This window comes from Xenopus tropicalis, chromosome 9, assembly GCF_000004195.4.
Source record: "Xenopus tropicalis strain Nigerian chromosome 9, UCB_Xtro_10.0, whole genome shotgun sequence".
Lineage (NCBI taxonomy): Eukaryota > Metazoa > Chordata > Amphibia > Anura > Pipidae > Xenopus > Xenopus tropicalis.
In genome coordinates, this window is record NC_030685.2 from 18,460,160 (window position 1) to 18,483,404 (window position 23,245).

The following is a 23,245-nucleotide window of genomic DNA, read 5'->3' on the forward strand; positions in this document are numbered from 1 at the left end:
GGTAAACCCAACAACAATATTTCAGACATTAAAGTTATTTGAAATTATGTATGTCAAAAAGTTTCTTGGAGAAACATTTTTTTCCATTAGGGAGAATGTTGCTTTTGGGGGTACATCCCCATTAAAGCTAAGGTTCAGTATTTAGTATACCCATGAAACCTGTGTTCCAGCTATTGGCTCAGACAAGAGCATACACAGCAGTATATACTTATTTTGGAGCTCAGGCAGTGAAATGCTGGCAGCGTTATATTGATGAGTAGCACAGACTGGCTTTCCCCAGCACCCACGGGCGCAGATTAAATGCCATCCAAATTCAGCATATGACACATACAGGATTCCCTAAATGCCATCTGTCTCTCTACCTGCCGCTCAGTAGGGATATCTTAGGGATGTCTTGCTTAAATTAAAAAAAAAAAGGCCGCCCATCAACAGTAATGAAAATCTCCATTATTTCACATTGTAATAATGTTTGGATAACATTACATTGCAAAAAAATCTTTAGAAAAAATTCTTATTTCTGTGAATTATTATGCCACTGATGCAGAGCTGTCTCCAGGACAAGGTGAAGGGAAGGTTGCCTTACGTTTTATATTCTTATTTGACTGCTCATAAATTACTTTTTGCTGAGGTATATGCATTTAACTGTAAAATGTAAGGGCAGGGTTGTAAATAAGGGCCCCGCAGGTGTCCCTGAGCTTCCTTTTTATCTGTTTTTTGTAGTGATCTTACTGGCATGTCTGGGGTTAATGCAATGACCCTAATCTGTTTTCATCACTAATCTCACTGGCATGTCTGGGGTTAATGCAATGCTTATTACCCAATGTTTAGTGATCTTATTGGGGATCCCTTTCCTTCGGTGCTCTACTGGAATATCTGGGGTTAATGCAGTGCTCATTATCCATTTTCTGCATTGATTTAAATGGTATGTCTGGGGTTAATGCAAATTTACTGGCATATCTTGTCATTATGGCTACAGCAACGGTTCTCAACCTGTGGGTCGGGACCCCTTTGGGGGGCCGAACAACCCTTTCACAGGGGTCGCCTAAGACCATAGGAAAACACATATTTCCGATGGTCTTAGGAATAATTTTAGGGTTGGGGGTCACCACAACATGAAGAACTGTATTACAGGGTCACGGCATTAGGAAGGTTGAGAACCACAGGGCTAAAGGGAGGGGGGGGGGCATAGTAAAGTGGACATGGCTTTAATGCCCTGTTATAGGGATTTGGGGGCTTTTAAGATTGACATTCATCTCAGCCCCCATATTTTGTCGAGACAGCCCTGCATTAACATCATCACCAGTCCATGAAAGTAAATCACACTAGCAATTTAATAGGGTTACACAGGTGTAACTGCCGCCTCTCCAGTTCCAATCACAAGCTGGCACCTTCTTGATGTAACTGGAAAGTTCTACTGTGCATGGGTGGGCCCTGATGGCTACCTTGCCAAACAAGTGGATCTTTATGTGTGTGGCTAATTTCATAGACCCCGAAGGTCTGGATTTTCCACAGTTGCCTTCCAGTTCTTTGGCAGGGGGTGGGGGAATACGCTTACAGCACAGTGGGTGCTCGCTCTAGGAAATACACTTGCCTTACTATTCCTCACAGGTGCTATAATTCCTCTCTAACAAGTGTTACATCCTTCCCCACTGCCCTGTGGAATGCAGAATTCCGCGGAATGTGACGTTCTCCGAGTATTCTGACATCAGCTTTCTGTGTGCCAAACGGACTATACGATCCTCACACCGAGCTATAGACAGGCTGTTTCTATGTAGCTCTCACTGACGTGTGGAGAAAGTTTCCCACAAGTTGCTGGGTTTTTAGCAGCCTGAGGAATTCAGTTCTGCTCCTGCCCAGCTGTGGTTAAGCACAGCCAAGTAGAGTTTGCAAAATGGCCGCCACCAGCTGGCTGAAAATCCACAGATACCCCACTGTGTTTAACTATTTATATAAACAGAGGAAAGGCCGGGAGGTAAGATGGAGTGGATCTTTTAGCAAGATCTAGAAAACTCATAGTAACCAATAGGAACAGATAGACAATGTTTGGGAATGGAACATACCAGGTATAGTATTCACCAATTCCAACAAATACACTACAACTGTTAGGCCAGTGTACACAGGGCATTTGTCCACCTGATACATTTCAGTGGAGTTTATAATATAAAATAATGGCACATTAATGGTCATTTTGATGCCCTATTTTATAGTTCCATTGCGACACAATTTTCAGTGGGTCATGTGACTAGGGATGTGCCAAAGCTGAGGCTTTTTTTTTTAGAAGAACTAGGATTTTTTGTTTAAGGACAATTTTTAGCAACTTTTAAGTTGGTCTTTTTTTTTTTTTTAAAGGTTTTTTAATTATTTGCTTTCCTCTTCTGACTCTATAGCTTTCAAATACCCCTGGCAGCTAAAAATTGATTGCTCTGTGAAGCTACAATTTTACTGTTACATTTAATAACTTTTCTTTCTATTCAGGCCTCTCCTATTTATGATTCAGCCTCTCATTTAAAACACTGCCTGGTTGCTGGGGTAATTTGGACCCTAGCAACCAGACAGCTGGTGACATTCCAAACTGAAGAGCTGCTAAACAAAAAGCAAAATAATTCTAAAATCACAAGTAATAAAAAATGAAAATCAACTGATAATTGTCTTGACATAGCATTCTCTACATACATCATAGTAAAAGTTAATGTAAAGGTAAACAAACCCTTTAAAAAGTGAATCCGAAAGAGTGGATTTAGTGCCTTCTTATAGGGGATACCTAACTGATGACAAGTACAGGTATAGGACCTGTTATCTAGAATGCTCGGGACCAAGGGTATTCCGGATAAGAGGTCTTTCCGTAATTTAGATCTTCATACCTTAAGTCTGCTAAAAAATCAATACAATATTAATTAAACCCAATATGATTATTTTGCATCCAGTAAGGATTAATTATATCTTAGTTGGGATCAAATACAAAGCACTGTTTTATTATTACAGAGAAAAGGGAATCATTTAACCATGAAATAAACCCAATAGGGCTGTTCTGCCCCCAATAAGGGGTAATTATATCTTAGTTGGGATCAAGTACAGGTACTGTTTTATTATTACAGAGAAAAGGGAATCATTTAACCATGAAATAAACCCAATATGGCTGTTCTGCCCCCAATAAGGGGTAATTATATCTTAGTTGGGATCAAGTACAGGTACTGTTTTATTATTACAGAGAAAAGGGAATCATTTAACCATGAAATAAACCCAATAGGGCTGTTCTGCCCCCAATAAGGGGTAATTATATCTTAGTTGGGATCAAATACAAAGCACTGTTTTATTTTTATAGAGAAAAAGGATATCAATTTTAAAAATCTGAATTGTTTGATTAAAATGGAGTCTATGGGAGACAGGATTTCCGTAATTCTGAGCTTTCTGGATATTGGGTTTCCGGATAAGGGATCCCTTACCTGTACTATTAATGAGGATATATTTTGCATTTTAGTGATGGCTTTTGTGTATATAATAAAATGATCTGGCCTTGTAGAGCTCACTTTAACCCCCCCCCCCCCACATCCTCCCCCACCATGTTGTAGACTGTTAGCTCTGAATGAGCAAAGAGTCACAGAGCAGACAAACATTATAACATCATAAAAACTGGAGGCCATTAGGTCTGTATGTCTTATTTATGGCTCCCAAACAATGGATGCCATCATGATTATAGTAAAATTTGGCCTTGGAGCATGCAGGTCAGCAAATCATTGGCCCACTCTATGGAGACAGCAGGTAAAGCATAGGGTAAATCGGACATATATGTCGGTGATCAGGCACTTGTTCCCCCCTGCCCTGGTGTAATTACAATAGCAGCAGGCTCAGGCGTCCCTGAGAAAGACGTGTAATGGTACAATCAGCTGTTTATCCAAAATTCCATTTCCAGGCTCCACATCATCTGCCATAAAGAGAGCCTCTGTTTATTGTAAGTCTGTGTGGGAGGGGGCGGAATGTACCAATCATGCATCTTGTAACCTAAACAACAGCCCGAGGGTTAAGTTACACAGGCAGCGGCATGGCACATTGCAAGCTTGTTATTAAGTACATAATATTTACTATTATCTTAATCGTAAGCACAAATTTTTTTTTCTGTTGCTGTGTAACTTGCCCAGAAGGACAAAATGCAATGGTTTGATTATACTGAAGCATGCAGCATTGCCATGCACGACACACGATGCAGTGGCCACTTTACCTGCGAGTACATTGCACATGACTGAACAGCAGAACAAGACAAGATACAAAGGGGATTAATTTATTTACCAGTAAATGTATGTGCTTAATGGTGCAACTACAGACAGAACCAGATATGAAAGAGCCTTGGGCAGTCGCCACATTCTCTGGATTAGTTTGGCCGCCATGGGTTAAACTGCTCATACAAAGACCGATAAAAGTTACCAACTTGGTCGGGAGCTTACTGGCATGTGTATCGGGCCCTAAGACAGGACTGTCCAACTGATATCTGGTTAAAAATCATCCAGCTATCTATGGGGCAGGTTTGCCGGCTTTATCAGATGGGTCTGTAGGCCGCTTCATATGATTAATGGTTCAGTCCAATTTGGCCCAGCATATGGGTGGCCAAGCCAGGACCTTGCATTGACACCACAGGTGTGGGTTGGAAGGTCTGTGGGTAGTGGATTGGGTTGTGGGTCTCAATATAAGCACATTTTTGACATTTTAACCCCTTTTTCCCCGTTATTCTCTCGACTCCCCCCTTCTGATGTCGCCACTTCCAGTTTTCAGCAACAGCAGAACCTGCTGAGAGAACCCTGTGTAGGCGTGGCTTCGCTCAGACAGCAGATAAAGATGGCTGCAAGCAGCAGGGCTGATAACAGACAGATGCTGCAATAAAAACCAAGACTTCAAAGAGAAACGTTTTTGCTTGTACAAGATAGAAATAAATAGCATGCCAGGTCATGGGTTTATGAAAATGGGAAATGTTTAAAACCAGGATCAATTCTAACAAAGAATTGTAAGGAAACGGTCATATGGACCCAAAGTACCTGTTATTTGTTATGTAAAATTGATTATATTTAAATGCATAGAAAAAAAAAACCTTTCCTATTTGGGTGTTACTTGCCCTTTAAAACAACCAACTCCTTCAAACAACTTTCTTCATCCCCCCTCACCCCGAAGAGTGAAAACAAAGTAATAACATGTAATTAATTCAACAACTGATGTTTAAAAGGCAAGTTCGAGAGTATGAAACTAGATAAACAGGACTTACTGAGCGTAGAAAGAGACAGATTTTAATTTCCTTATATCTACAGTAACATAGTGACAGTAACATTTTACTTATATTGGTATTCTTGTGATGGACAAAACAGCTGTCTGTGGACTGTGATTACACAGGGGGGGGACATGACTTTTTTGGTTCTAGCCTTGGAGGTCCAAAATTTTTTTTAGGGTTCCCCTTATTTCACATCTATTCAGAATATCTAGGGTAGCAAATAAATGTTCATCCCAAATCTCACCAAAACTGACCTTCAAATAATGTTTTTATGGGTGTCTAAGAGAGTAAATAGGCATTCAACCGAAATCTCACCCAAATAATCCATCAGGCTGAGTGCCCCTCCACCCACCACTGCTTCAGTAGGATATATAACCTTTGGTAATACTCACAGCCATGGTAGGAAGCTGGAGATCCCCCAGACTTCCCATAATCCTGTTCAGAGTAGCTGGTGGATAGGTTGGGTTGGCTTGATCCTCGACCAAAAGTGATCTGGTTGTTGCTGCTAACGCCCGTAGCAACCTGGGCCATCCTCTCTTTGGTTTTGAGGGCTTGAGCTCTCTCTCCTTTTAACCTCTCATCGTCTTTTAACAGGCACACCAACTGCTTGGACTTTTCCCGTACATTAATCCCCTGATCCTTTCCATCTCGATCCATATACTGGAAGTCTTTGAGAGTCTGTATGGCGAAGATGTTCTCTTTACACTGGTGGGACACTCTCTCCGAGCCGGTCTTGATGAGGTAATCCAAGAGAGTCAGGGCTTTGTAAACATGTCTCCAGTTCTTTCCATGGTCATTGAGTCTCTTCCAAATCATGCTCATTATTTCTGAAAATGCCACTACGTTGTAAGTCAGATCTGCTATCTCCGTCATGAGGGAACTGGAAGGACCCCATGGGTCATTGGAGGTGGCTTCCCGGACTTTAATCTCCGCCTCAGAATAATTATTAACAATGTTCTTCATTTGCCTCCGTATGGATGAGGTCGTCATTTTTAAAAAGATTGAAACCTACAAATCCTCTGTTTTCTACCAATAAAAAAAAAAAAAATTAAAAATAATCTGACATCATCCAGGACCGGTATGTCCACACATTAAAACAAAGCGAGGAAAATCCCTTGTGCAATCCAATCGGGTTTTCTATGCGTAAGAATAAGCAAAGACTCCTTGGGATATTTCTGGGTAAAAGCATGTCTTCAAGTCAGGTGCATTATGGGTTTGCACAAACTAAAAGGGAAAGGAAAAAGATATAGGTCATTCAGATATCTTGGTCAGCCAAACAGAACGTAAGCATTAATAATGGATGATTTAAAGAAACACAAGGTGGGTGTGGAACAACATGGGAAAACTTGGCCCAGTGCTAACCAATGAGATATTTGGTTTCATGAATCTAACTGCTCTAAACCTGTAACAGCTAACAGCTAGGTGGTTGCTAAGGGTTACTAGTAATCTGCTGATCTTTACAATCGTTAACCACCCCAATAAATGTGGCAATCCTTTAGGGCTCTGGCACACGGGGAGATTAGTCGCCTGCGGCAAAACTCCCTGTTCGCGGGCGACTAATCTTCCCGAGTTACCTACCCCTGCCATCCCACCGGCGAACATGTAAGTCGCCGGCGGGATGGCAGACGCGGCGGGGCAATTTGCGCGAAACAGGGAGATTAGTCCCGCGAACAGAGAGATTAGTCGCCCGCGAACAGGGAGTTTTGCCGCGGGCGACTAATCACACTGTGTGCCAGAGCCTTTAGGGCTGTGACAGATGGGGAGATTAGTCGCCGCATGACAAATCTCCCTGAAATGCCATCCCCTCGGCTAGAACGTAAATCGCCGGTGGGATGGCATATGCGGTGCCGTGATTTGCCAAAGTGGCGGAAGTTGCCTTAAGAGGAAACTTCCGCGACTTTGGCAAATCGCGGCGCCGCATATGCCATCCCACCAAGGGAGATTTGTTGCGCGGTGACCAATCTCTCCGTCTGTCACAGCCCATAACTGTCTTAACAGGAGTAAATTAAAATGTACTGCAACACTACACTTCCAAGGCCGAGGTAAAGAATTATTAGCGGTGCAGGGTCCAGAGGAAAACAATTAAAATGTAAACAGACCCTTTCACAACGCTTGAAAAATCCAATTGTTGTAGCTGCACCCGGAGCCATTGTGACAGCCTGGATACAGCCAAACTAAGTGGAATTATTATATTTTAAAACATAGGGTGTATCAATGCCCCAGTGCTATCCACCCAAACTCCTACTGTTGACATAGACCCCCAATCTTATTACATGCCCATTATAATTGACAATTATTGTAAAATATAAGAATATTAGAAGTCACAAAGCAGTTCTATGACCATATAAAGGGAAAGCAAAACTTTGCATTTTGCAAAGAGGGTGGGTCAGGTAAGATCAGGGGTGTAAACATGTGTGCATGGGGCCCCATTCCTACAGTGGGTTAATAGTCAGGGGCTTTGTGAGTTAATTCTGTTGTTCATGGAATAATGGGAAATATTTTAGAAAATGCTCATATTCTGCAAAGTTCCTTGTATCACGGTACAGCAAGATATATTTGTTTTTTTGGATGAGGGACGGTGCATATTAGGACCTTGGGTTTCATTGCATGAGCTAGATAGCAGCCTCCTCCGAAGTATTTTTAGTCCTGAGTAAATGGTGCAACAAGCAGATGACAGATGTGGTGCGGGAAAACAAGGAAAGGGCAGGGTGACCGCAGAAAGGCACAGCTAATACTAGACCAGCCTCATATTTATGAGGCAATTTAAAAGAAAGTCACTGACTGGATAAATATTTATAACCGTTAAAGGACAACTAAAACTCAACAAAGTATTAACTTAAATTAAAGTTTATGTTATGGGCTTCTCTACCAACCCATAGCCACCACAGCCCTTAATCAGGGAAGATCTGTGCCCCTGAAGATGCCCCCAGTAGCCCCCCATCTTCTTTTCTGCTAATTCCCAGCACAAGCTCTGGGCTGCTGTCACTTACCTGAGCTTAGGGATCCACTCACAATATACAGTATATATACCCTGCCATAGACAATACTGAGAATTGCTACTGGTAAAACACACAGTTATCAGTAAATGATCAGCATTGTCTATTTCTGTAGCTGTGACTGCTACTAATAAGTTCCGTGTGTCTTCACCCTAATTTCTAATTTCTGGTTAGATTATCTCTGATGATCCCAAGCTTAGATTCTCAACAGCAGCCCCAGAGCACACTGAGCATGTGCAGTGCCACTGACACTTAAGGGCTGTGACAGACAGGGATATTAGTCACAGCGCAACAAATCTCCCTTGTCGCGGGCAACCCACCGGCTAGAATGTAAATCGCCAGTGGGATTGGAAAATCACAGCGCCGCGTATCCCATCCCACCGGCGATTTACATTCTAGCCGGTGGGATGGCATTTCGGGGGATTAGTTGCCCGCGACAACGGAGATTTGTCGCTCTGCGACTAATATCCCTGTCTGTCACAGCCCTAAAAGAAGGCCTAACAAGATTCAAGACATGGAGCTCCTGTGGGCAAGTTTGAAGGCCTGGATCATTACTGTTATAGAGCTGCTGAACCTCTAGGCTTGTGCATTAAAGTCGGTATATAAAGTACAGCATTCTAGGCATATTCCTTTAGTTGTCTTATCTCCTTTAAACTGAAATTCTGCAACGAATAGTGCTTTTTCTAAGGGAATGAAGTAATAGCTCAAGCTAAGCAAGCATGTGATTGGTTCCTATGGGTCACCAGATGTGGAACAAACACCAACAACACTTTCAAAGAAAAAGGCGGGAAAGTGTGACAGCACTGTAACAAAGCGTTAATATGAGGTAATTTTTGTATATAAGTGTTGGTGTTGCCAAGTCATACATTAAAGATCAGTTTGTTGGCGTCACCTGGTATTTGTTCAACGCTTCACATCAGCACCGGGTTTCGTACATTCAGATTTGATCAATAAAGAGCAGCGTGATTCACAGTGAGGTACTGTGAGGTAAACGTCACACAGGAAATCTTCTCTTCACTGATTAAATAATTACAGATAGTCGCCCCACTGTGTGAAAAATAGGCCTGAATGACTGTCTCAAGGACCCAGACTGATGTAACTTCCTCCTGAGAATCAGGCAATAAAGACACCTCTAAGTGCCATTGGAGAGCCTACAAGGATAATATATTAAGCTGGCCAAACACGGTGAGATGTAAGCAGCCAATTTGGCCCCCTTCAGACCAAGTCAGCAGCTGGTTGGGGAGGTTAAAAAATTCAGTCGAATCGGGGACCGCATCGGCTTGTTGATGCGGTCCCCGAACCGACTGCGTCTGTTCCAGTCGTTCTAATTTGATTGTTTGTCCCCAAGGCCAAACGACCGAATGAGCCGAGAAGATATCGGGAGAAGATCTGCTCGCTTGGTGACCTCGCCAGGCGAGTGGATCTTTATATGTATGGCCACCTTAACAGTCTTTGAAATATTTAATTAAATGTATATTGTAAAGCTTAAAGTAGCTATACATGGGCAGATTTAAGATGTTAATCCAGCCCCTTCAGATCAGGTAGGCTACTAATCTGCCCATGTATGGGGCCCATCTAGCATGTGGGCGGCCAAATTGGGCCCCTAATCCACTCAGGCCCAGATGAGAGGGCCTACATGGCCACCTTAGAACTAAACATTTCCAGTATCCCATTGGTCACCCATTAAAGGGCTGAACACTGCCCATCTGCAGGGTGAGATTGAATCAAAGTCAATGCATTCGGAAGCCTATTATATATAATTCTTTAGTGATACCTTTACTGTATAAGGGATCCATATTAACATGTCAAATGTCAGGGAAGAGCAAAATGGATGAGCTGAACAATGAGGCTTAGTGAGGAGACAATACCCAGGGTTTACAGCTTTGTTTTGCCTTTAATTCATTCTTTAGCTGCTAATTGTGCCAACTGCTCTGCACAATAACAGCACCTTTATATTACTACAGTAATGCTGCCCTGTATGCCAATCCTTCCCACACACTGGGCCATGTAATCTCATTTATCTTCCCAGACAAGCAGGATGATTATGTGACAAGTTCTGACACAGGAATCAAACTTTGAAATAAACCAATAAAAGCCTTGCCCACTTCTGCCATATCCATGCCCCTGACTGGAAAACCCCTTCAACTTACTGCACCATTTTTTTTCCACCCCTGCAAAATGGGTCAGCCCTGCCTGAATAGGGATAGTTGGCTGATATGGCATCAATGCGGTGAAATAACAGCAGACTTAGCAGTCGCCATGTCTAGCTACTTTAAATTCTGCCCCCAGTGGCAGTCGCCAACTACGGTAGGCCCGTGCTCAGTAGGGACTACGGTGGTTAATGATAATTATGGGTGGGGGGCGCATTTATTTTTGGAGTCCATGCTCCATACTGATATGAGAATGAGTGAGACATGTGGAATGCAAAAAAAAAAAAATGGCCACCACATCTTATCAATGGGAGACAATTTCTTCCTAACACAATTGCTGGAGCCGAAGCTGCCATAAGATATATACATTTTCTCATACGGGGAAGCCTTTGTGTTCCATACAGATTATTATGACAGATGAAAGATAAGTTCCATATCTTTGTTCTCCTATTTACTGTCAGGATGCCGAGCCCAGTCTATTTATTATTATCTATATTGTCTTGGGTATCTGGTGACTATGGGGGGGGGGGGGGTCCGCACTCACGCTGCTGAGATCAAAAGCAGGAAGGTCCCTCGTGGGGGTCCAAGACAATCGCTCTAGCAAAGGAAACCCAAGCTTAACCCTAGCAGGACCACCCACTGCACATAAGAAGCATTCATACTCAGTGACAAAAGAGCAACAGGTGGAGCAACAGAGCGGTTAAACAGAATGTACTGACTCATGATAAAAATATATGTGAGGAAATCAGCAAGGAAGTCAGTTTTGGGTTAGTATTTAGCAGGGCCCTTAATGGTTATCTGAGTTTTGGGGAGGAGGTTGTAAACTCATTGCTAAAAAACTTAATAATAGATGCAAGAAAGTTAACCAATGAGAATTCTACTAATCAAAAAACTTCATAATAATTGCAAAAGAATCCACCAATGAGAATGCTGATTCACACCACTGTCCGGCATCTTGCTGTTGTTTTACATATAGATATAATTCTAATTTTTCCCTTTATTTTTGACACAGGAATCAGACATGGGGATAAAGGGACAGACTTGTTCAGTGCTGGGAAACTGGGCTTAATGCTCCCAACTCCAATTGCAGGAACAGAGAACAGGGAGCCGGATTTACACAGATCAGCTGGGATTCTCATTGGAGGATTTTTTTGCATTTTAAAGCAGTCGCTGTCTGTGGAGATTTGGGGAAAAGTATTGGTGCATAATTGCTTTAAGAATACAACCCTGATGTTGCTGGACTACAGCTCCCAGCATGCCTCTACCTTCATTATATGTTACATTATTCTGGGGTTTGTAGTCCAGCAACAACTGAGTAAAGTTTGGTTGAGCAGTGCAGTGCAGCATGTCAAGACACATGGGGTGACTAATTGCGGCTGCTTTCCAGCTATAGGGTACTTTGTAAGTTGCTGCAAATTGCAAATGGTTTTTCACTGTGCGGATTAGTCAGTGCGACTTTTTGAAAAGTTGCGCCAACTAATCGCCCCATGTATCTTCTCCCTAAAGGCAAGGCAGGTTATCTAGCTTTCTATCCCCAAGCAATGCACAGAGCTAAGCACCCCATTGGCACTGGGGATCCTGGGACCATGTTACTTTGATGACAGATCAGTGCAAGCAAACAAGGGCAGGTAGGGATCACCCTCTCCAGAGCATTGCTACATGGCTACTCCCGAGATACTATTTCAGGCCTTTCCATTACACCAGTCCTCGTGTTACCAGACAGAAAAGGAAACAAGTGCGTCTTGTAGGATGCCCAGAGAATCAACTTTTCTGTTCCCAGCCGACACAAGGAGGGCTTCATACTAGGCGACCGTATAATAATACGGACATTCACGGGCTGTTCTGAATCATGAAAAAGCCCCTTTAATCTCAAGCACTTCTGAGTTTCTCTTCCATTTGGAAGTGGCAGGGACCCGGTCTATCCCCCCACCCCAGGGACCTTGAACCTGACTGGGCACCATATACTGTATATCCTGTGTGTTTAGGAAAGTGGGAATAGCTTCTGCTGCCTACATCCCAATGAGTGTACATTGGAGTAGCGACTGGCAGGTCTCCTCTACAAAGGAACCCACTGTGCCAGGCTCCCCAGTCTGTATCAACAAAGGCAGTGTTGTTGACAACAAAATCCAGTATATAGTCAGTTTAAAGATAATTCAAAACCAAACATTAGCTGTACAGTCACTAGGCAGGACCCCCTTCTCTCTCCCAAACTGTTCCAAGGAAGCGTATCCTCCCCCCAGAATGGCCCTGCTCCCCCAAACCTGCACTGAAAAAGTAGAGTTATGCCGCAGGGTCGGCTTTGGACAGCTCTGCCTTTTCAGTACAGATACAGTACTGGGGGGGTCTCTTTGGTGTGACTAGGTAGAGAAGAGGGGCTATTGGGCAGGAAATTCCCCTATGCAAGAACAAAATTATACCAGAACTCCCTTGTGCAAGAAAAGAATTGTACTAAGAAAATACACTCCCCCTTGTAAAAACAGAATTGTACAAGTGGAATACACTCCCCTGTGCAAGAACAGAATTGTACAACTAGCATACACTCCCCCGAGCAAGAACAGAATTGAACAAGTAGAATACAATTCCCCATGTAAAAACAGAATTCTACAAGTACAATTTACTGCCCCGTGCAAGAATAGAATTAGACTAAGAGAATACACTCCACTGTGCAAGAACAGAATTGTATTACTGTAATAGAATACAATCCCCCGTGCAAAAATGGATTTATGAAAGTGGAATACATTCCCCCTGTGCAAGAACAGAATTGTACAAGTAGAATACGAGTGTATTCACTGTGCAAGTACAGAATGGTATTAAAAGAATCCAATACAAATGGATTTATGAAAGTGGAATACATTCCCCCTGTGCAAGAACAACGGACACTTTAACATTTAGATTTTCCTCAAATGACTCCACTTTACATAATACAGTATTACACCTTGTTACCAAGTACAAGTAATTATTGTATTTATTCAGATGACAGTATCCCTATAACAAGCATTAGCACTGTTGAAAGATCGGATCCCAGGCCTTGGATTTGCCCCCCCCCCCCCTGTAAATCTGGCTGCGCTGAGTGTTCCTACTCATCGTGGAGACGCTGGATCTGCGTGTCTTTATAAGGATATAATCCCACGGGTCTGCATCCTGTTAGCTCACCCAGCAAGTCGGAGCAGGTTCCTCTGACAATCACTACATTTCTTGGGCTGAGGCCAGACTGATGGTATTCATTTTGCAGCCTGGGAAACATCCCCCACTAAAGGGCAGCTACAGGATTTTACCCCCGGAGATGCAACAATATGCCCCAGCACACACACTGATTATACCCCACCATAGGCTTTTCTGAGACTGCCTGCCTTGGTACTGACCTTGGCTCTAATCAGCTTTGCTTTCCTCCTAATTAAGTTTCCTGGAAATGATCACAATTACATTTATATCTCAGCAAGGGAAAGTTCCCATAGTTCTTTAGAAATCAAACCATTTCATTATGGCAAAGGGCACATGAGTGGGTGGGCCACAAAATGATCGGAACCCCCCACCTATTCATTGCTGTGGCACCAATGCGTGCCCTTGAGGGTAAGACGTCTATTGCTACTGCATTAATGACCAATAATCACCAGTGATCAGGAGTAAGAAAGAAAAGCAAAACGTTAAAGGGAAACCAAAGCCACAAGAACATTTTTTGCAAATTTTTGTAATTATAGTGATAGCTGCAGGTAAGAAACATTAAGGGCCCCCAAAAAGTCCAGGTTTGCCCTTATGTCTTTTTCAAACCAACATCCAGTGTAACTAAGACCCTTGTACTTACCCAGTAACTATGACCATTGTACTAAACCAGTTGTTCTATGTAGGCCAAACCTCGGGCTTACTGGTGCCTCTAAACTGTGGCACATCTAGGGGCCACAGAACCCACTCTCCTCCTCGACCTGTGCCTGTAGGACCTGCCTTTGACTTTACCTTGACTTGGAAGTGAAGACTAACTTGGAAAAGTTGGAAAAGTCCCCCCCCTTGGATTCATGTTGAGCCGGGGGGTGGGGCGCAGAGCCCACTTGCTTTGCGTATATTTTCCCTGGTTTCTGTCTTCTTCCTATGTTTCCATTTATTTCCAGACTAATCACACAATCCATCGACTAGTTTCCGTGACGTCATTGTCCACTGCCAGGCAACCCAAACTTTAGTGTCTCTTGCAAATAAGCAGCCTTCCATCGGTAGCGAGTTCAAAGCTTCCGTTCTGGGTAACAAACTGTTATTTATTACCCCAACTGAAAACACGCCAAATGTCAGTCTATCATGTAAGTAGTGGAAATATTCGTTTAAAGGGTAACCGCAGGGAAAGGCATGGGCAAATTGAGGTACAGGAGGGTCCACATGCAACAAATCAGTAAGAAGAGGTAATTTTGGGGATATTGCTGCCCTCAGGGAAGTACAGTTTCCCATGGATGACAAAGCACCCCCATGTGGCATTGACGTAATAGCCATAACGGCCTGGAGTGCCACTTCCCACAGCCATTTGCCCTATTTCATTGAACGTAAAGTCCTACTTGCTGTAAGATGCCATAGACCAGGGGTGCCCAGACGTCTATCATTTGGAGCAATAAGCAAGAAAAAGTCTCAATTGATGTTTACACACAGCAATATATAAATGCAGTGCCAAATTCACATTTAATGGCCACATAACATTATACAAGTGCCAACTTCAAGTTTAATGTGAAAGGATTGTGGTAGCTTTTACTTCTTTTCTTCATGGGCCACTTTGTAGTCTGCACTACATATATAAAGTGGGAGCAAATATATACAGTGGCCCGGAGGGGACAATCTTCTATGCTGGGATGAAACTACAAATATGGATGGCTTGAGCAGCCGCACTCAAAAGCTCCAGTATGCTGGGGGGGAAAAAGAAGTGGCCGGATGTCATCCCACTGCACTCCACCTCGAGGCCTACCAGAAAAGTGATCTACTGGTAGACTGTGATCTACCTTTTGGGCACCCCTGCCATAGACTATCGTCACTATTTATTGGGCTGGTGGGGGGCTGTTTGGGCCTCTGTGTACTTACAATGCCAGGGCCTATTTTGTAACCCAGTCCAGGCCTGCTGCCCTTCTACCTCAACCAAGAGTGACAAAGCCCCCTATCTGCCATGACCTTTATAATAACAAGAGCTATAATTGCCCTTTAAAGGGCCACTATGCCCTGAGATTTTGCAGCAGAAATGGATTTAGTCGTACTAAACAACGGAACAATTGAAAAGTGGCAATACATGCTTATGGCTACTCATATGATATTGTAGTTTTTTACTGCAGTACCTATGCCGAGGCTCAGGTGTTATACGGGTCTGCCTGTGTATAACCACCAACAGCAAAAAAGCATCACATCGTCCAACCAAATCTGGGCATGTATGGCCAGCTTAAATGTCAGCTACATCCCCCTCCAGCATGTTTGCCTGTGTGGAGCCTATGGGCATAGCTAATATCCAAGTGCCAGGCTGTGCCCTTCTATGGATTTCTGCAAAGGCCAGATATTCAATATGGCAAATCCCATAGATAAATGGGAAAATACAGAAAGAGACGTAACCCATTTCTAAACTGGAACGACCAGCTCCGCTCACTTGTATCAGCTAAAATATTCATGCTTGAGGGGAAAAAACACAACATATTTTTATCACAGTTGACACAAGCTTTTTAAGCTACGCCCACACATTTCAATATCTATTTAGGCAAAATGAAACACACATTATAAATAGCACGTATTTAAAAAGCATCCTGTCTATGTGCTGATAAAGGGTTAAAAGCACTTCTTAAGTGAAAATCTGGGTCACACACTTACACAGTCGGCTCCTAGTTCCAGGCGACATCTGCCAAAAACTATTTCTTGCTAGAGAATTAAAGGGGATATAAACCCAAAAATAACATATCACACAATAAAAGTAAATGCTGTTAAAGCTTTTAAAAGTTCTGACTACTGAACCAATGTAGCAGAAGCCATAATCCAATGTCTCCTAATCTGGCTTCTGCCACATAGTTTCAGTAGTCCTTACTAGCAATTCAGACCCTAGCACTGGTTTAGGATAAATAACAGTAGTAGAATGGATAGTATTTCCGCCTGCAGCCAATCACACAGCTCCAAACAGAAATAAGCCCCTCAGATGTGAAGAAACTTGACCTGCTTCCACCCATACCAACTTGCAGCTGGCCAAACAATGTTCTTCCACCAGCCAATAGGATGTCTCCTTTCATTACTTTGTAGGGCACTGAGACACTACAGTTTATTGGCTGCTGTAGGTTAGTTACTACACAATTCCTCACTCCACCCCTCGGCTTTCCTTGCTGACCCCAAGCCCTGGAGCTCTGAGAAGATCTAGTTAGCTCCTAGCTTGGTCACCTGTGTGGCCCCAGCCTTAGGGTGGCCACACACATTAAAATCTGACTTGCCCATTTGGCCACCTACATTCTCAGCCAATTCATCTGTACATTTGGCTGAACAGGCCAACAATCACATCTAAATATGTGCTTTTGCAGGCCCATCAGGAGAAGACCACATCAATCCCCACCCAATGGAATTTTCAAACCTCCACAATAGATATTTTTGCCTGATTTTTGCCCACATATTTATCAGGAAAGCAGTCGGGGAGGGCCCAGCCACAGGCAGATATATATGGCCAGCTTTAGAGAGCGACCAGGCCAGAATTAGGGCTGGGAATATACTACTGACGCCTATGCCTCAGCCAACCTACCAAAACAGTTGGAGGAGTTGATATAAGAGGTAAATCACACCAGGATAATTTTATATATCAACCAATCAAATTGTCGCTTTTATTTCCTAACTTGTATTATACTGATCATAACTAATAGCTGATTGGTGGGTATTTGTGCCATGGTAAAGTTCAGCACCAATATATAAAGCAGATATAAATCTTCATTTTATTAAAAAATATTTGTATCCCCCCCCCCCAAAAAAATGCTGTTACTTGCCCTTTAAATCCAAGCTGTGCCCAACAGCAAGTGCCTTACTGTTCTGGAAGCTGTGCGTGGATAAATGTGTCCCTGTGTGCGCTGTCCCACGGGGATAAGAGATGAGCCAGATACCAGATATGTGGGCCACAAAGATTTGCCAGTTATAAATAAGCGAGAGTTGCATGTTTGACTTCAGCAGAACTACAGCTCCCAGCATCCTCTGCCAGGATCTGTAATTGCACAGCAGCTGGCAAAGCACAGCTCAGGCTACAACTATTCCCTTCTTGCACGGTTTTAACTCATACAAAAAGCGTAAAGGTAAAGGTCAGCATCTGCACGGCGTCTGGAAACCAGGACAGGCTGCAGCAAAGAAGGCGTTTTTCCCCCCCCAGTAAAAACAGTAATAATTTCTATACAGTGCCCTCTCATGCAGAATGATCTGGACCCCGGTGCTGTGGGGCTGGCCTACATTGGCACTTTAAATAATTTATCTTCCCCTTAATTCATCGTTTATTTATAATTGGCCAATGCAGACTGCCCAACAGAAGAAAAAGAGCATTGTGAAGGCCTACGTGCAGCATAAGGGCACACCAAATGTGAAATATGTGACATTTTGTACCCCCACCATTCTTTTATAAGGATATTAGTCATTTAGAGTTTCTTTTTATTAGTCATTGGTTGTTTCATTTGTTGTTGTTTAATTGTTTCTTGTTTAGAGTGAGCCATAATTAGTTAGTAGGCCACATCTGGCCAGTAGGCTACCAATAGGGACAGCCCTGACCTCAAAATCATAAGCCCTCATTGAAATATGGCCCCTATGGTTGGGCCCTTTACTTGGTTTCCATGGTTGCGGTGGAGGAATCCAGATCACTACCATCACCTTCTCCTGTGCTTCTTTTACCTCTAGTGGCTTCCAGCTGAAAAATTCTCATTACAGTACAACAGTGGCGTAAAAAGGGCCCTGGTCTTGAGGGGGCTCTGTCTGATCAGTCAAATCAACAGTGAACTTATGAGAGAGGTCCCTAGTTCTGACAGCTGGAGCGCACTGGCCCAGGACACACTAGTCACAATGGTGGACGGATGGTCCGACACAGATTTGGTCAAGTGGCCAGTTGAGTGCCAGCATTACGGCACAAATCCCCCTGGGGCCCCACTGCATTACCAACAAATACTATCCAGCTGACATTGTTCTTGATGTTCTTCATCTGATCTAGGTCAGCGCGTCCAACCGTTTCCAAATAAACAACAAATTAATCACTAAACTTTGTTTCTGGACCAGATTATGATTATGATGATGTCACGCCAAGAGGTCAATAAATAATCTGAGGGCCCAAAAATCTCATGGAGATTCACATCTGGCATCCAGTTGGACAGCCCTGATCTAGGTCTGATAAGCTTGGCCCATGAACTTCTTTTACTTTTTCTCTTGGTCCCTTTCCTCCCCCATTGGTGTTTATTTACTCAACCTCTTAAATCATTTTCATCTCCCCAGAATCCCACAGGAAGACCCTCTCAGCCTCACCCTAGAACTGCCCTGAGACCTTTCCTGGATGGTAATACAGTTCCACTTCAGTAACCTTATATATTCTCAGCCTCTACAAAAACCTCCACCCATTTCCACATAAGCTTCATTGTATACGTCAGTTCCACTTGGAGGTCCAGCCTTTGGTCAGGAACCCCATTATATCGTAAGAAGGTACCAGATATGGGACAATATGGGTGTATCAGTCAACCAGTCACAGTTTCAAAAATATCTAGGGCAGCAAATAACATTTCACCCCAAATCTCACCCTGACGGACCTTCAAGCTTGGTTTTCAGGGGTATCAAGGAGAAACAAATACACATTACACCAAATCTCACCCCAAAAGGCAGTCTGAACCCCACAGTTTGGAAAGCACTGCACTCTGCAGCTCTCCTACATCACCAAACTTTCTAACTTGGCCAGTGATCTCCAACCAGTGGTCCATCAGCAACATGTTGCTCCCCAACCCCTTGGATGTTGCTCCCAGTGGCCTTAAAAGAGGGGCTTATTTTTGAATTCCCGGCATGGAGGTAAGTTTTGTTTGCATAAAACCCAGTATACTGACAAACAGAGCCCCCTGTAGGCTGCCAGCCCACATAGGGGACACCAAATAGCCAATCACAGCCCTTATTTGGCACCCCAGGAATCATTTTATGCTTACATTCGAACGTGACTCACATGTAAAAAAGTCTGGGGACCCCTCATCTTGGCCATGTAAGAGGCAGGCCCTTCAGGGTCACACCTCTGCCCCACCCATGAAGAAAAGCAGGGATTGGACAGTTCCCACTCAGTCATAAAAAGTCTACAATGGAAAAAATATGCACCGTGTCAGCAATTTTCTCCTTATAAGTGCAAAACAGCTTTTGCAATTATAAATATAACTTTTGTGAACTGTTATAAAGTTGGCGCCGGTGCCCGCGTAGCAGGTTACATGCAATTACAGCTTTGTAACAAGGCCCGCGGTGCACGTGGGGGGGGAGGGGGCTTATTCCCTGTATTCTCAGTATTCTTCAGAATGAAGCCATTTGGACCCTTTTCAATCGACTGGTAGAGAATATGTCCCCTGTGCCATGGGCCTAAAGGTCAATATTATACCCCAAAATGTGATTGCTTTCCTAGCAACTTTGCAATTGGTCTTTATTATGTATTTTTTTTTAAAGTTTTTTAATTATTTGCCTTTCTCCTCTGACTCCTGCATCTAAAAAGGACTGCTCTGTGAGGCTTTATTTATTGTTACTTTGTACTACTTATCTTTCAGTTTAGGCCCTCCTCTATTCATATTCCCAACTCTTGTTCAAACAACTGTCTGGTTGCTAGGGTAAACTGCACCATAGCAAACAGACAGCTGCTAAAATACCAGACCAGAGAGCTGTTGAACAAAACCCCAAAAAAATAAAAATATAGACCAACTGCAAATTGGCTTAGAATATCAATGTCTGCATCATATGTAAAGTTAATTTAAAGGTGAACTGCCCCTTTAATTTTGCTCCACTCCCAAAAAAAGAGTTGTCATTCTGCAGGTTTTTTTTGAGGCTCGCTTTGTATTTTTAAACTTCAGGCGAATAGTTTGGAGGCGCAGACACACACTCACACACACATTTACACACACACTTACACACACACATACACGCACACACTTACACACACACATTTACACACACACTTACACACACACATACACGCACACACTTACACACACACACACTTACACGCACACACACACACTTACATGCACACACTTACACACACACACACTTACACGCACACACACTTACATGCACACATTTACACACACACACACTTACACACACTTACACGCACACACACACACACTTACACACACACACTTACACACACATTTACACACACACACACTTACACGCACACACACTTACACGCACACACACTTACACACACTTACACACACACTTACACACACACACACTTACACACACACTTACACGCACACACACTTACACGCACACACACTTACACACACACTTACACGCACACACTTACACACACACACTTACACGCACACACTTACACACACACTTACACACACACACTTACACACACACACTTACACACACACTTACACACTTACAATTACACACACACTTACACGCACATACTTACACACACACACACTTACACACACACTTACACTTAGACACACTTACACGCACACACACTTACACACACTTACACGCACACACACTTACACACACACTTAAACGCACACACTTACACACACACTTACACACGCACACACACTTACACACACACACATTTACACACACACACACATACACACTTACACACACACACACTTACACACACTTACACGCACACACACACTAACACACAGACTCACACACAGCGGGGCACACATGTAAAGCAATGCACCAGCAGAGCTTCTGATGGGACTAAGTGTCCTGTTACAGTCCCATGTGGTTCTACTCACAACAGAAGTGAATTTAAAAGGCCAAATTGCAAAGAGGGGAGGAGGGGGGTCCGGGGGTGGGAGGCCGGGAGTTTGTTCCTTTGCAGGAGGCACAAGATGAAAGCCCCTGACAATAGGTCATGCACAATGCCCCTAATACTCACTACTTAGTTCTGCTGCATTCCCCACCCCCCTTTAGCCATGTACCCTCTGGGCCATACCCCTGCCAGCCTTGCCCTCTCCCTGGCACTAGTCCTGGCATTAGTCCTGGCATTGCTACACCAGTCTCATGTAGTATTGCAGAGCACTTAGCAGCTGATACAGAGCCCAGCCAGAGGGACAGGGCACCCACAGGGAATAGAACTGGCACTGCAGCCGGAGGGTGATGGGTGCCAAGGTGCCACAGGAGGGAGCAGCAGCTCCATGGCACATATGGGAATCCAGGAATGAATTTGGGGCACAGGGGAGGGATCCCACACCCATAGCAAGAGGCCTCTTGTGTTACTCATCTCATGCAACAGGCCCCTGTACAGAAGCAGCTACACTGCCAGGAAGGGGTTACTGGGGGATTAGGAGAGTCCTACAGGGGGTCCCCAATACACAGACCTCCCCAGACCCATAGAGCAACAGGCACTTACCCCGGACTGAGCTTTCTCCTTCCCAGGGCGTCAGGGGTGCTCCAGCCTCCAGCAGGGAACTGGGGGTCTTCCCTCTCCCACCCCTACCGGCTCAAGGTGAGAGCAGTGCGGAGGGGCCGCTGGGGGAGCGCAGGAGCGCTGGGGCCACTGTTACACACAGGAGCGCTGGGGCCACTGTTACACACAGGAGCGCTGGGGCCACTGTTACACACAGGAGCGCTGGGGCCACTGTTACACACAGGAGCGCTGGGGCCACTGCTGCGCACTGGATCGGGTGTCTGTACTGCCCCAGCCCGGCGGCAGGGAGATGAGAGGCGGCCAGGGAGGGAGGATGAGGGGAGGAGAGAAGGGAGGGGGGAGAAACAAGAGCCTGGAAGGGAGGGAGGGGGAGCGGAGAGAGGGCCAGGGAAGGAGCTCCTGTCTGCTCCCGTCTGTGTGGGTGTCACATTATCATATTGCCCCCAGCATTACCGGCGCCCCCTGGGGGAGGGGGGAGAAGCAACAAACTACCTATTCTGTATCCCTGCTGCTACCTACTGAAATATATATATCTGGGCGGTCCAACCAGCAGCCCTCCAGCTGTTGAACTGCAGCTCCAGGTCCCAATCATTGTTGGAACGATTTAGAGAGTTGCAGTTCAGACATCCCTGAGGTGCAGGTTAGACTCCCATGACTTATCTATTACTCAGGCCCCAAGGTTATACGGGCCATCTTTACTGTAATAACTCGGGCTTTGCATGTACTCTGTCCCAGGAGCTTGCAATCCAAACTCACAGCAGCCAGGAATTTACACCTTCCGCGGCCCTCCTGCATCCCTGGTCTGCTGCCCTTAGCTGCCCCGGGAGGCTGTGAGGGAGGAACCTGAGGGCAGCTCAGAATTGCTCAACTGCTGTAAGTGAACTTGTGGGAGCTGAGTGTAAATGGAAGCGAGCAGGAGGGAGCTGAGTGTGAGTGCAGGAGAGCTGAGTATGAGTGCAGGAGAGCTGAGTATGAGTGCAGGAGAGCTGAGTATGAGTGCAGGATAGCTGAGTATGAGTGCAGGAGGGAGCTGAGTATGAGTGCAGGAGAGCTGAGTATAAGTTGGAATTAGCACTAGGGGATTGAGCATGAGATGGAAGAAACAGGAGGGGCAGAACATGAGTAGAAGAGAGGTATGTGTTGGAATGAGCAGGAGAAAGCTGAGGAGTATGATGAGATGAAGTGAGCAGTAGGCAGCTGAGTGTCAATGTAAGTAATCAAGTATGAGTTGGAGTAAGAAAGAGAGAGCAGACTATGAGTATAGGAGAGATGAGTAGGA

General features: G+C 44.3%; 1 protein-coding gene across 2 annotated transcripts in view; it reads right to left on the minus strand.

Annotated features, from left to right (window-relative positions):
• epn2 (epsin2) overlaps positions 1-22,302 on the minus strand; it is a 37,463-nt gene extending 15,161 nt beyond the window's left edge. Inside the window, exons 1-2 of one of the 2 annotated variants that reach the window (XM_031892601.1) lie at positions 21,949-22,302; positions 5,644-6,475 (exon numbers count right to left, since the gene is read on the minus strand). In XM_031892601.1, the coding sequence (XP_031748461.1) occupies positions 5,644-6,241 (598 nt within the window). In that variant the 5' untranslated portion in view covers positions 6,242-6,475; positions 21,949-22,302. The remainder of the gene's footprint in view (positions 1-5,643; positions 6,476-21,948) is intronic. The other variant, NM_001006852.1, reaches the window with a different exon arrangement.
• Between the last annotated feature and the right edge of the window lie 943 nt (positions 22,303-23,245).